Source organism: Odocoileus virginianus, chromosome 33 (assembly GCF_023699985.2).
Source record: "Odocoileus virginianus isolate 20LAN1187 ecotype Illinois chromosome 33, Ovbor_1.2, whole genome shotgun sequence".
Taxonomy (NCBI): domain Eukaryota; kingdom Metazoa; phylum Chordata; class Mammalia; order Artiodactyla; family Cervidae; genus Odocoileus; species Odocoileus virginianus.
This window is the reverse complement of record NC_069706.1, coordinates 8,850,938-8,864,723: the sequence shown is the minus strand read 5'-3', so window position 1 is coordinate 8,864,723 and position 13,786 is coordinate 8,850,938. Positions and strand designations below refer to the sequence as shown.

Genomic DNA, 13,786 nt, shown 5'->3' with positions numbered 1-13,786 from the left:
AGACTAGACTGGAGATCAGGTGTGTCTCAGCCGCTTTGTGATCAATTAGATGATTAAGTTAGTCTATTCACTCTAATTTGACATTATCATGATACTATATACTTACAACATGCAGGGAACTAATTTTAGTCACTTTTTTCCTTGTATTATTTTCCTAATCTTACTCTTCTTTGTAATTTTTTAAAACCACTGTTTCATAGGGCCTTGATTCTTCTATGAGTAGAGGTGGAAACTACTAGAATGATCCAGTTTATCACTCTGGTTGTCATATCAAAGACAGAAAGCATCACAGTGAAAAACCTGATCATCTAACCAATTCAAAGTTTTACTGAGTACAGTTAAAACAATTAAACTTCTAGAGAACCAATTTCTTCATAATGGACAAAAATAGTTTCCATATAAATATGAAGCTTTAAGCTATTTTACGTTGAGAAAAAAAGTACATGTGTTTACAAACACATTTAGATGAGCAAGTTCATGCATTTTTATAGAAATGCCTACCTTTCAGAAACAGCTTCATTATAGTCCAGTGACCAATTAATCTTTCCACTTGATTTTTCTGAAGGGTTACAAATTTCAGATTTCACAGTTTTCCTCTCCTGTGGACTATTAACTGACTCTGGATTCTTATCCAAAATCATCGTCTCTGAATTTGCAACCTGTTAATTGGGTGAGGAAAAAGCAGTTGAGGGGAGGGTTACCAACTGTGGTCTTCCACACAAAATTGGTAGGTTAAAATTTCACGTGGAAATTGTTCTCAAACTATTTCTACATACATATGGTAAAGAAAATTATATGTGTATCAATGGCTGATGACCATGATCGCAGTTACTCTGCCAAAATGAATTTTTAAAAAATACTTCAAAAGAAATAAAACTAATGACAACATGAAGCAATTTCTTAGCTTTAAGAGAAGGAAAAACAAATACCTAAGTACTTAGATACAGAAGAATGAAGAAGATATTTTATTCCTATTATACTGAATTTTAGGAATTAATTTAACAAAGAAAATTTTATTTTTTATACTTATAGTAATAAGTGAAGACCAGAAATGAATCAATTTTCCAACTTGTTCTTTTCTAGTTGATGAGTTTTAGATAGTCTAATACTTTGCCAAATCAAATACTGGTTCCTTTTTGCTAAACAGTTTCTCCTTCAATTTATCTCTTCTCTCTCACATTTTACTGTAAGAAGCAAGAAACCAAGCCAAACTTTCAACACTGCTCAAAAATCTCAACAGCCTAATAAAAATACAAGCTCATCACTTATAAATTCTGCATGTTATACCACTGTAGGTCACATTTCAGCTAAGCTTTCTGCCACAATGTAACAAGAACTCCCTCCTCCCCAATTTCCAATAATATGTTCCTTATTTGAGTCTTTGTGGACAGTGCTTTTAAATGTCCATATTTCTACCAACAGTCTGTTTATGAAGATTTAGGTATTTTCTTAAAATACATAAGGTTTCTCTAAGATGTTCCCCATTTCCTCCTGAGCCCTTATTTGCAGACTTTAATATCTATATTTCTACTAAGTCTGTTCAAGGCAATCCAAGTTTTTGAAAAATCATCTTTCTCAGTATTCCTCCTGCCTCTACCATTCCAAATCCACTTCCACATTTTTAGGTATTTGTTACAACAGCACACCATACTTCCTGGTACTACATCCTCTATTAGTTTTTGGAGGATGTGATAACAAATTACCACAAACTAGGTGGTTTAAAACAACAGAAACTTATTCTATCACACTTCTGAAGGCCAGAAGTTTGAAACTGTTTTTTTTTTAAGATCAAGTTGTTAGCAGGGCTGGATCCCTTCTGGAGGCTTCAGGAGAGAATCCATTTCCTTTATTCCAGCTTCTAGGAGCTGCCAGCATTCCTTAGCTTGTAGCCCTTGCCTCCATCTTCAGTGCAATCATCCAACCTCTGCTTTTACTGTCCCATCTCTATTTTCTTCACTCCTTTTTTATAAGGACCCCAATGATCATATTGAGCACACTAGGATAATCTTCCCATTTATAAGCTTCTTTTAAGTACATTAAGTAACATACTCACAGGTTCTGGGGATTAGGTCAGGACATCTGTTGGGAGCCATGATTCACCACTATAAACCATCTTGATACAATTAGCACAGATGTGAAACTTATCAAATATTACACCCAATAGTCTTTTTAAGTGTACATGGAACATTCACCAGGGGAAAGCATACCTTGGGCATAAACTAAGTATCAAAAACTCAAGATCAAAATTTTACATAGTATGTTCTTTTGACCAAAACAGGTATCAGTAAAATTAAGATAGTTAAGAAATGTCTGAAAATTAAACACATACTTCTAAATAAGCCACAGATCAAAGAACAATACCACAAGAGAAATAAATTATTTTGAACTAATGAAAAACAAAAATACAGAAAAATACAGTATAATACAGTATAATACAGATTATTATACTTTCGACACTGAGAAGTACATAAGTGCAAAGAGGATGCTTAGAAAAAGCAGTGCTTAGAAGAAACTTATATCTTTAAATATTTTCTAGTAGAAACGAAGGTTAAAAATTAAAGCTCTCTCTTAAGAAGCTGGAAAAAGAACAAATTACATCTAAAGTAAGACTGACCAAAAAAAAAAAATGGTGTATACAAGTAACAGAAATGAAAGAGTATATCACTACAGATTTACAAATATTAAAATGACAAGGGAATTTTATCAACAACTTTATGCCAACAAAACCAACAACTTAGATAAAATGGACAAATTCCTTGCTAAGATAACTTACAAAACTAATACACAAGATGAAACAAAAATCTTAATTGCTTTATACTATTAAAGAATTACACTTTCAGGAAAAAGTCTTCTTAGAAAACTTCTGGCCCAAATGGTCTTCAGAGGTGGATTTTATCAAATATTTAAAGAAATAATAAATACCTTATACAAACTTTCAGAAAACAGGGAAGAAAATGCTTTGCAATTGAGTTACTGAGGCTAGTGCATATATGATACTGAAGGGAATAAAGATAGAAGAAAAAAATTCAGTGAATGTATACTTAAGACTATTTTAAATTTTATATAAAAACTATAAACAGATACTAAACTCTATTTAATGACACTCATGTTAAGATATTTTGAAGTGGACACTGCAAAGTGTATTTTGATACGAAATACTTTAGTATTTATGAATGGACCAAATATAAAGATGGCTTGGGGGATGAGTAGAATGACAGATACATGACAAATATAAATATATTCAAAAAATAAAGGTAGAAGTTAGACATTGACTATATAAGCATTTACTGTAAAATTCTTTTAGCTTTTCTGTGTATGTTTAAAATTTTTCATCCTGATAAAATGTCAGAGGGAGGCAGTTTAGGCGATCACAAATCACCTCTCTACTCATTTTATAAAAGAAATACAAGTGGCATTACTTTTGGCTATCTGAGGTTATCTTCTCCAGAGTCACAGGAATATTCTTAAGTATAAATTTATTATCTTTTAAACCCGTGTCTTCATCTGGTAGTATATTCTGGTTCTTACAATCCAACTGCTTATAATGTGGGTCAAGTAAGTTATTAAAACTCCTATACATTTATACCAACCTTACAAGCTGTATTGTTGGATACCATATTTGGTTCCACACAATGCCTTTGAGGTAACAACACTGCTTTAACACGTCTTTCAAGTTTTGCTATTTTTGCCTAGAAGAAAAGAACAAATAAATACAAAACCGGAGTACCAAAAAATATATCACATAGAGACGGTGAGAAAACTATTTGCCTATGTAATTTTGTGAGACTTAGGCATCCATCAAATATATGAGAAATTCTTATGTAAGGCAAACATTTAAATCAGGTTTGATGCTAGTGTAATATGTCCAAGATTGGAAGATTAAAAAAGAAAATGAAACTTCTAATTAGTTTACCATAATATTAATAGTGATAGAAATATCAATCCACAAGTAACCCTAGAAGAGTAAAATAAAACAAACCAAAAAAACCCCTAAAGAAAGCCTGAAACAGGTTACATAAACTCTAATACAGAATGTATTTTTTAATTGACACCTAAAGGCTGATGGCTCTACAAGTATTTCTCAAGAACCAAAATAGCTGAGGTATAATAAATTCTATGTATAGTATTAATATATCAGGTGTTGGCCAGGGATCAGATTTTAGTCTACCTTTATTTCCTTTCCTAACATGTACAACATCATTAAATATTACTTTTTAAAAGGACTCGAACGAAACTAAATGAAATTAGAAACTTACAAAGAGATTATCCGCTATTGCTTCATATTTATTCTTGCACTGTGTCTTCCCAATGCGTTCAGTCAATTCTCTCAGTTTGCTATCAAATAGTTTGTAATTTATACTACAGATCTCCTGTCGAATGAAAAGTCTGACCTAGAATTTAAAAATACAAAACACCCCATGTTTCAAATTTAAAAGCAATTTATTTTCTACTTCTTGTAAACAGCTTTGCTTTTATCTAGGTTTACTGTAACTAGTAAAATGTACTTTATTTATATATTTGTATTACTATATCAGTAAGTTTTATAAAAGTTAAAAATCAAATTCAGCAGAACACATCTAACATGTAAATATATATGGATAAGTTAGAAATTAAGTTTATTCTCCCAATACTAATTTTAATTTCCTACAGTTTCAGTTGAATTCCATAATACAAATTAAAGGAACAATAAAAGCCTATTTGGTCCCATTTATATATATTTTTAATGACCATAACTGAAACCTAGTACTCTATGAAGAGAGACTGTACTTATCTCAAATGGCTGGTTGATCTGCAGTAGATATAAAGAAAATTATGAAAATTTGAGCCTTGACCTTGTCATTAACAAGCCATATGATCTTTGGGAAGTCACAACACCTCTGAGCTGCATTTGCCCTGTCTACAAATGGACAGATGTCATACAGTGTTGAAAAAGCGATGCTTGTAGGATTTTTGTTAAGAACATAAAAAGATAATATGCGTAAGAGCTCTGTAAAATGGAAAACACTGAATTGAAGGAAAGGACATAAATATGCAAAATAATCTCCTTACATAGTTTTATTTTGGGGGTGGGGATGGGGGATAGGGAGGACTTCTTGTTGATAAAATTTTAAGATACTAGTGACATTTATGTGACTAATGCTATCTGGCATAATGCATGCTATTCTATCAGATTATAGTACTTAACACATGAAACACTAATGAATTTTATTATCTGGCTGGTTTTCAGAAAATAGATTGGCCTATTTTCAGGGAGCATAATTAATCTCAATGCCCAAGGAAATGAACAGCTCTACTGAGCCATACATTCAGAAATATTCACTACAAGTGTTTCCTCAATGTAAATGCTCCTTTAAGCAACTCTCACAACAGAGTAGTCTCTTTTAGTACAAAACCTGTCATGATATAATTAAGGTATTTATTAGTAATGTTTATATCTTCCCCTAGTATCTTGTAACTTGGGGTTCAAAATTAGAACATGCTTCTATGTTAAACTCATTTATACTGATGTCACTTGGATGATTAGTCATAATCAGTGACTTTGATTATTCCCAAGGCTTTTCCTTTTCCTTCCCAATTGTTCTTGCTCCTCAAAATTACTGTCTACTCTATTTCTTCTGTAGTGCTTCATTAACATTTCTTCAGTGGTTTCTCAACATTATTAGACATGATTATCACTTGTACTCTTACTATTTTTGAATATCTGATTAAATTAACTGCTTAAAATAAATGTAAGTAAATGCTCAGAAACTCACACTATTTTTACTGACAGCCGTTACCTATCAACCATGTAAGATTTTTATGCATTACTGCATGCTTGCCAGTTCACTGACGAAGGTCAATATGTGAAGCTCCTACCCCAGTGAAACTTTGGAAAAACATGTCCGTTCTGTTTAGGGAAATACTGTTTTGCTAAGAAGCAAAAGGAACACAGTGTTCGTCAAACTTCCCTGGTAAGGAAGAATCACATGGAATACTTGTTAAAAATCACAAATTCTTAGGCCCTAACCTAGATTCATCAAACAATTTCCTGGAAAGGGGCCTGGAAAGTTGTACAGTCACCACTAATGATTCTCATCAGGTAAGTTTGAGAAAGAAGAAGTTCAAAACAATTATTAGCTCAATTTAAAATAAACACAATTTAAACAAGTGCTCTTGATGATTCAGATGAAGGCAGACTCTTAAAACTTTGTTACTTTGGACTAACTGCCCATTAAGGCATGATTCCTATGGTGTAGCAGAGACATTCATTCTCATTTAGTGGTGACATTCTTCATAGAGAAGGCAGGCACAATAACCTCCACCAAATACCTTATAAATGTCTTCTACCGATGGTAATGTGACTAAAATTATGGAATCAGATGAAGTCCTAGCTACAATTTGCATATGGCAGGCAAAGTGGCCTAAATATTAGAGAAAGACTGGCAATTATGTATCTGACTCAACTTTCTACAACGGTGCATAGGGTAAATAACTTAGGTGCATAGGGCAAATAACTTAGACTTCAGAAGAAAACCCCCGTCTACTTCAGTAATTTAATTGGAATACACCAGGACAAGATCCTTTTGAAACCTCAAAAGATGAGTCAACAACTTTTGGACTCTCTCAGTAGGAAAGAACAATGTCAGAATGGGAAGCCCTATTCCACTGGGGATTCAAACAAGGAAAACAGATGTGGTTTAGAGAGTCAACTGTTTAGACAGGAATTAAAATATCAAGTGAGGCAGAGTTAGTTACTGGGAGACAGATAAAAGGAATTAACTAAAAACCTTTGTCTCTGGACAATGCAAGAAACTTCTGGTGGTAGTGGCCAGGGAGGATAACAAATAAACTGCATTCTCTAAACCTCAACGGGAAGGACCGTATTCTGCATCAATGTGGACTATTTTGTGAGGCAGGTAACAGCAGTGAATGAAACTCTGATTTTTCCATGCCAGAAAAGTTAAAATGTTCAAAGAATAAATTTTGTCTTTATATGTCCACATCAGAAGCTATTTCTGAATTCAGCTACTAACTCACTGGGAATAACACATCTGCAATCCCCAACCTCTTAAGCTATATCCACACAAAAGACGCAGCGGGTTGGATCCCTGGGTCAGGAAGATCCCTGGAATAGGAAATGGCAACTCATTTCAGTATTCTTGCCTGGGAAATCCCATGGACACAGGAGCCTGGTGGGCTACAGTCCATGGAGCTACAAACGGTTGGATACGATTGAGAGACTGCACATGCGTGCGTATGTACACGTACACATACAGACACACGCAGACACACACACACGCTTAACATAATTCTGCTACCTCATTCTTGCAAACAACAGAATATTTATGTGTTTTTTATTAATGTCTCCTTTGCCTTGCAGAAGAAAGTAAGAGGTAGAAAGGTTGTGAAAGTGTTGCCTCACCTTTTAAGCTGATTCTGTTTGAGTCTTTCAAAAGGTTTCCATGTATTATGCAAATATATATTCATATAATACGTAACTATGTAATTTTAATGGCCTGTGTTAGAAACTACAGTAGTGTTTTTGTTTCTGAAGCAGTAGGATAGTTTGGATTGAGACATTTTGATCCATTATAGCTAATGACAGACATTAATTTATCACATAATGACTTTTAGTTGCAGCATTTCAGTGGTAATAAAATAGCAAAACATGACCATCAAAACAAGTCCTGATACAGGACTTACTAAATTTGAAGCTCATTATACTCAAACTCAGAGTAAATCAGACATGTATAGAAACTGTAATACAATGAGATGAAATAGGCCAAAAAGAAAAGAAAAAGTACATTTAATGATGCCAGAAAAGCAAAATGTCAGATAATGCAACATATCTGTATAAACTTGGAAAGGATGGCAAGTGAACCCAAATGTAGCAGGACTTTACAAAGAATGTCTGGGCTGCCTGACTCTATGAAGTATCAACTGTGATAACAAACAGCTATAGCTAGAGATCAAAGAATCCCATGACCAGTACAAAAGAGACAGAATTGTTCACAAAGCTCAAGGTCATGTAGTACCTGACTTGAAAGATTTGAGCAAAATACTAACTGAAAAGCCTATTCTCTATTAATACCATAGCTCTCTCCCTTCACATGATTCTGTAGGCTTCTCTGCAAAGGACCATTTTCAAGGATCTAGAGATGTGATGTAAACAATTATTTTTTCCTAATATCTCTGTTGGGGAAGCAAACTGATTGAAACCGCCCACCCTGGCCAGGCACCATAGTAACCATTTCCATGAGTTGTTTTATGACAGGAGATCCTGATAAGGAATATGGAACTAATAAGCCATCACCAACCGGAAGAGTTCAGGAAAGGGCGAAAGAAGACACTGTGTGTCCGTCCACTTCCCAGAATCCCTCTCGCTAGCATCCATCTTGGCGCCACCAGGAAAGACTGAAATAGAATGATTGGCCAAAGACCACCCGGAAACTAATCCCATCATCATAAAACCACCATACAACCCCAGACTGCAATCAACACGGCAGAGCAGTTCTCCTGGGTTCCCTTACCCTCCTGCTCTCCACCCGGGCGCCCTTCCCAATAAAATCTCTTGCTTTGTCAGCACATGTGTCCCCTAGGACAATTCTTTTCCGAGTGTTAGACAAGAGCCCAGTTTTAGGCCCTGGAAGGGGTCCACCTTCCTGCAACAAATGGCGACTCTGGTGGGACTCTTCTTCGCTGAGACTGACACCCTAACCAGTTGGGGTACTCAAGGGCCAGCTTGCCTGCCAATGGACCAGACCCAGCGGCTGCAACTGGGACCCTTTTGTCCCTGGTCTCCTCCTGATGTGCACAACTTGCCAGAGTGCTCCGACCAGTAAGGAACAAGAGACTTTATTGACCTCTCTCCCTTTCCCTCTCTCTTTCCTCTCCTTAACCCTTCCTATCCTTCCCCTTTTTTCTAGTCCCCTGGTCCTGGATGCAGGAATCTGGTTGAAGGGCCTCAGCCTGAGCTGAGGATTGGAGACTGATTACCTGCTGCTCTTGGCAGAGAACTCGAATTCTGGTTCTGATTTCTGGGAGGGCCAAGTTCCAGTCCTCCCTTCTCTGAAGGCCCAGGGTAAAGTCCCGTAAGGCCTGGGTATCTGCAGGTGGCAGGAGACGTCTGTAAGGCCACCCCTTTTGCCCCACTCTCCTACCTCCTCCTCCTCCTTCTTTCAACCAGGCTTCCTTTCCTCCCTTTGAAATCTTAGAAGACCTGAGATATTTTCCTTTACTCTGTTAGTACTTGGATTTGAAGTTCTGTTTCTCTAGAGAAGGTTTTCTGAGACTGCATTCTTGTATTTCAGGGAGTGTCTGATGAATACTGCCAGGTTTACATGTGTCTGTTTTAACTCTGTGTTCTGTGTTGTGATTTTTGATGGCCATCTTGCTTTGTCTGGCCACCATTTGGTTTAGACCTGCCGCCATTTTGTTAGAACTTGATTTTCTTTCCCTGTGCCTTGAGACCAGGGCTCTCAGGAACACTTATCTAGACCATCTCTTAACTCCTGAGACTGAGGGAAAAGGGGAAAAAGCTTTTAAAAATTTTATTTCAACTTTTTTATAAACTAGTAAATCTTATATTGTAATATCTAATTCATGACGAAACTTAGAAAATGAAGCTAGATCTTGCACTGTGTCTGTCTAAATGTCTTGGTATGTCTTTGTCTCTGGGTAATATTTTTTAGGTTAATTTGTAAATGAGCTCTATTTAATTGGCTTAAAGAAAGGTAAGTGCTTACAAATCAAATAATTCTAAATTAAACAATAAATTCCAGGTTCAGGTGAACTGGGAAGTATTCAGTATTAAATACCTGATATTAATGTTTGTTTGTTGACCTATCTAAAATAGACATGTCTTAGAGTAATTAACATCAAGTGAAATGTTTTCATTGTGCCTAGGTTTAATGTAAGTTAAATATTATATCTGTTACAAGTTTGTCAATAAGGAAATTACCTCGAGTGCAAAAACTTCTAAAAAAAAATGTAAATGAGATATGAGCTTTTATATAAACTCTATTAAGAATAATTATTCTTTAGGAATATCTGTCTAAAATAGTCTCTCCAGATTGGTGTAACTTGAATTTCTAAGGGTTGTGCTAAGTGTGCTAAGTGTTGGAAGTCGATTGAACAGTTAGGTCATTTCCAAATAAAATAAGATTGTGAAATGTTTACTACTAAACACTAATTTCCTTTTACAGAGAAACTAAAGAGATTTGGGACTATAAATGAATAATGTTTGGTGCCATCCTAAAATGTTCTAAGAAAGCAAGGGTTTTAGACATTATCACTGGTATTGATGCTCACCAATCTATAAAACGCTAATATAAATGTTAGCTCTTAGTTGCTAAAGGAAAGCAGAAAGTATACTTTCAGTAAAAAAAGAAAAAAGGTATGAAAAAATACTAAAAAGAGTTATGCATGATCAGGATTTTCTAAAATTGGATTACAATTAGTTAGATAAATGGATTTTGTTAGGAATGACACAGCCATAAGAAAACTGGTTAGAGCCAACTAGGTCCAAGATGGTGGAGGTGACTTTCACTAGACCTTGAGCCTTGGTATTTACACCCATTGTGACATATCAACAAGCTAAATGATACACCCATCAACATTGACTAAATCTGACCAAATATTCTAAATGCTTTTAATTGATCTTTTTGATAAAACTTCCTAAATCAAATTCTTTTGAAGTTCCTTTGACCTCTAGCTAACTTTGGGGTGCTTCAGAGGGTCCCTGAAACATCCCAAAGAGAGATATTAAACTGTTTATTTGGTTGGTTAAATTACATGAAAAAGATTATCAAATGAGTAATAAATCTGCTCATGTTATAATGTATGGTAAAATTATTAATACAGATATCCTAGAAATTATATGGAGTTCTTAACATTTTGATATGTCCTGGTATTCTAATGAAAAACCTGATGACTTCACAAAAGTTAACAAAGGACTGAATGAACCAGCAAATATGCTCATAACTTTAATGGTTTCTACCGGACAAATTACAGGTTTGAATCTTTTTTTCTGGGAGTAGGCAAAACCTTCCTCTCAAACTAACTATGAAAATAATTTGGTAAAATTATGTTATAAACAAAACAATTATATTTTCTGACTCCTCCAGAAATTTGAAACTCTTAGGTTTCCAGTAAGTTTATCAAATGAGCTAGAAAGGTTATCTCACTAATAGGTACAAAAATCTCAAGGAATTTTTGAGACCTTAAAAAGGGAAGAATTCACCTAGATTTTTTAGGCAAAATCTGTGATAAGCCTTTGGTGTGAGTTTCCCAGCCCTGTTTTATTTTAAAAGGTCAGTCTGAGATTGTATAAATGTTTCAGCAAAAAAAAAATCTATGATCAATTATGGTTATATAAATCATCAGACCAAAGTTAGTGAGAACAGACCTATTTTGCAAACAAGCTAACCTTAATTTGGTTATATTTGATAAAAATGAGGGTAATTTTAGGCAGAAAAAGATGTTTCAATAAATGTTAAATCCCAGTTTGTTAATGGAGGTCTACCAATCATTTCTTGGATAGTTCTTTGCTGTTATGTGATATTAATGTAAATTTTAGTTGAATTCTTAAAGAACATACTAAGTTTGTTTCTGAAGCTTATCTCAGTAATCTATCTTTGGATGAAGATCAGACGCCTCATGACCTGCAACCAGGACTGGAAAAAGACATAATTTAAGGGACTGTCTCCAACCTGGATGGATGGACTATTTTATCAGGAGAAACTACACTACACCAGGATAAGAAGATGACGACATCAGAGGTAGACAGCTTGCCCAAGATGCTGGATCTGATTTGTATGATCATTTATAATGTTTTCTTTACTTCTGAGGCCTTCGCATATAAATCAAATGCTTTTCTATCACAGGCCTGATGCTATGCTAGTTTTAGAAATCAATCCAATTGTTGGGTTTGTGGCCAATTACCTGTGTCTAGTTCTGGGTTACCTTGGTAAATTTCTCTACTACAAGACTCTAACCAGTTGGCCCTGAGAAAATTTACTTTAAAAAAAAATTATAGTCATATTCAGGTCACTGTGATATTGCTAGTTGGGATCCCCTCACCGGACCAATTAATAATGCCTGCTCTGATTCTGGCCACAAATTTGAGCCTTTTTCTATTACTCAAGCTCAATCAGAGCAACAAGAAAAGTTTCAGCAAAGGAGGAAAAAACCTCCTACAATCACAGGATGGATTTATATAGATTAACACCAGGCTATGGTAATTTAGGTTTAAAGTCTCCTCTGTGTTGGAAACAATTAAATCATACTGAGGATAATCAGTCTAGTAACACGAGACAACTGGGCTATGTGCCTTATAGACGGTGGTGCCAATATATAACTTCCCTGGAAGATGAAGATTCCACAGAGTAGACTAAGTCAGATGACCTGAGATATACTGGGCTACATCTAATGGAAGCTCTTAAGTCTTACTTGTGACTTTACTAATACTGCTGGCTATGTTATTTGTATTTCACCTGTTTTACAAAATTGCTGTTTCTTACACTGTCAAATGTGTGTCAGGCCTCTGATAAGAGATCGATGATGGTAACAGTGTAACTCTATATATGGGAAGAAGCAACAAGAGGCAATATTTTCCTGGACCAAGAGGCTAGTAAGACAGGTGGTTCAGAGAATTTTGGATACTGTTTTATGGCCTAGTCCAGTAATAGCACATTGAGTGGCCCATCAACAAAATCTTTGCCAAACCTGAGAATGGACATTCTCAGCACCATGGGATAATATGGTCATGAAATGCCCCCTCAAAATCATGTTCAACTCTGTGGGAGAAGGCGAGGGTGGGATGTTTCGAGAGAACAGCATCGAAACGTGTATATTATCTATAGTGTAACAGATCACCAGCCCAGGATGGATGCATGAGACAAGTGCTCAGGCCTAGTGCACTGGGAAGACTTAGAGGGATTGGGTAGAGAGGGAAGTGGGAGGGGGATCGGGATGGGGAATACATGTAAATCCATGGCTGATTCATGTCAATGTATGACAAAACCCACTACAATACTGTAAAATAATTAGCCTCCAACTAATAAAAATAAATGAAAAAAATTTTAAAAAAAAGAAATTGACAAATATTTGAATTTATATAAAATGCAAGCTACTTCAATAAAAATAATAAAAAAAATTATGGTCAAGTTTATGAGCAAAAAGGGGCTCTGCCAACTGAAGACTGACACTTTCCATCTACATCTACAGAGATTAAATCATGGCCACTGCAACTGCTGACTTTCAACACCCCTGAAAGGAGTTCAGGGTGAAAATCAGGAATGAGGCACTCTGTGCTCTGAGAAAAACTGGCAGAACAGGCCTTCAGATAGTTAAATCTTTTCAGGAGAAGATTATATGAGTTCCAATTCTTGCATCTTCTCATACCTAGAAAAACACTGATGTCATTAATGGTGACATCTGCTTTGGCTATTAAGGAAAACTTTACAATTAAAAGTCAAAATAGAGTAGCTATTGTTCAGACATCCTGGGAAATAACCAGGTGTTACTATGGGTGTAATTTCAGATCAGATGTTGTATTGCTAAACACTTGAGTTTTCTGAGTTGTGTCAAGCTTAGATGCCACCATTCTCAAAACAATGTCTGCTGGAAGCTAATAACTGCAACCTTACTTTTTATAAAACTAGGCAACTGGCTAACTGGCTACAAGTCTCCCTGAAGTGCCAGGTCCAGACTGGGTTTCAGGCCTATTCTTCTAAAAAGAAGTGAGATTTATTTTGTCTATTAAAATTCCAGTTATCCCTCCTCCAGCTACTAATTGGGTCTGTTA

At 35.4% G+C, this 13,786-nt stretch overlaps 1 protein-coding gene across 8 annotated transcripts in view; it reads right to left on the bottom strand.

Moving 5' to 3' along the window:
* The window catches only part of ATF7IP2 (activating transcription factor 7 interacting protein 2), a 68,169-nt gene that overhangs the window by 34,221 nt on the left and 20,162 nt on the right, over positions 1–13,786 (bottom strand). For all 8 annotated transcript variants that reach the window (XM_020903151.2, XM_020903154.2, XM_020903150.2 and 5 more), the window contains 3 exons: positions 4,257–4,391; positions 3,591–3,689; positions 502–659 (listed from right to left, as the gene is read on the bottom strand). In XM_020903151.2, coding sequence (XP_020758810.1) covers positions 502–659; positions 3,591–3,689; positions 4,257–4,391 — 392 coding nt within the window. The remainder of the gene's footprint in view (positions 1–501; positions 660–3,590; positions 3,690–4,256; positions 4,392–13,786) is intronic.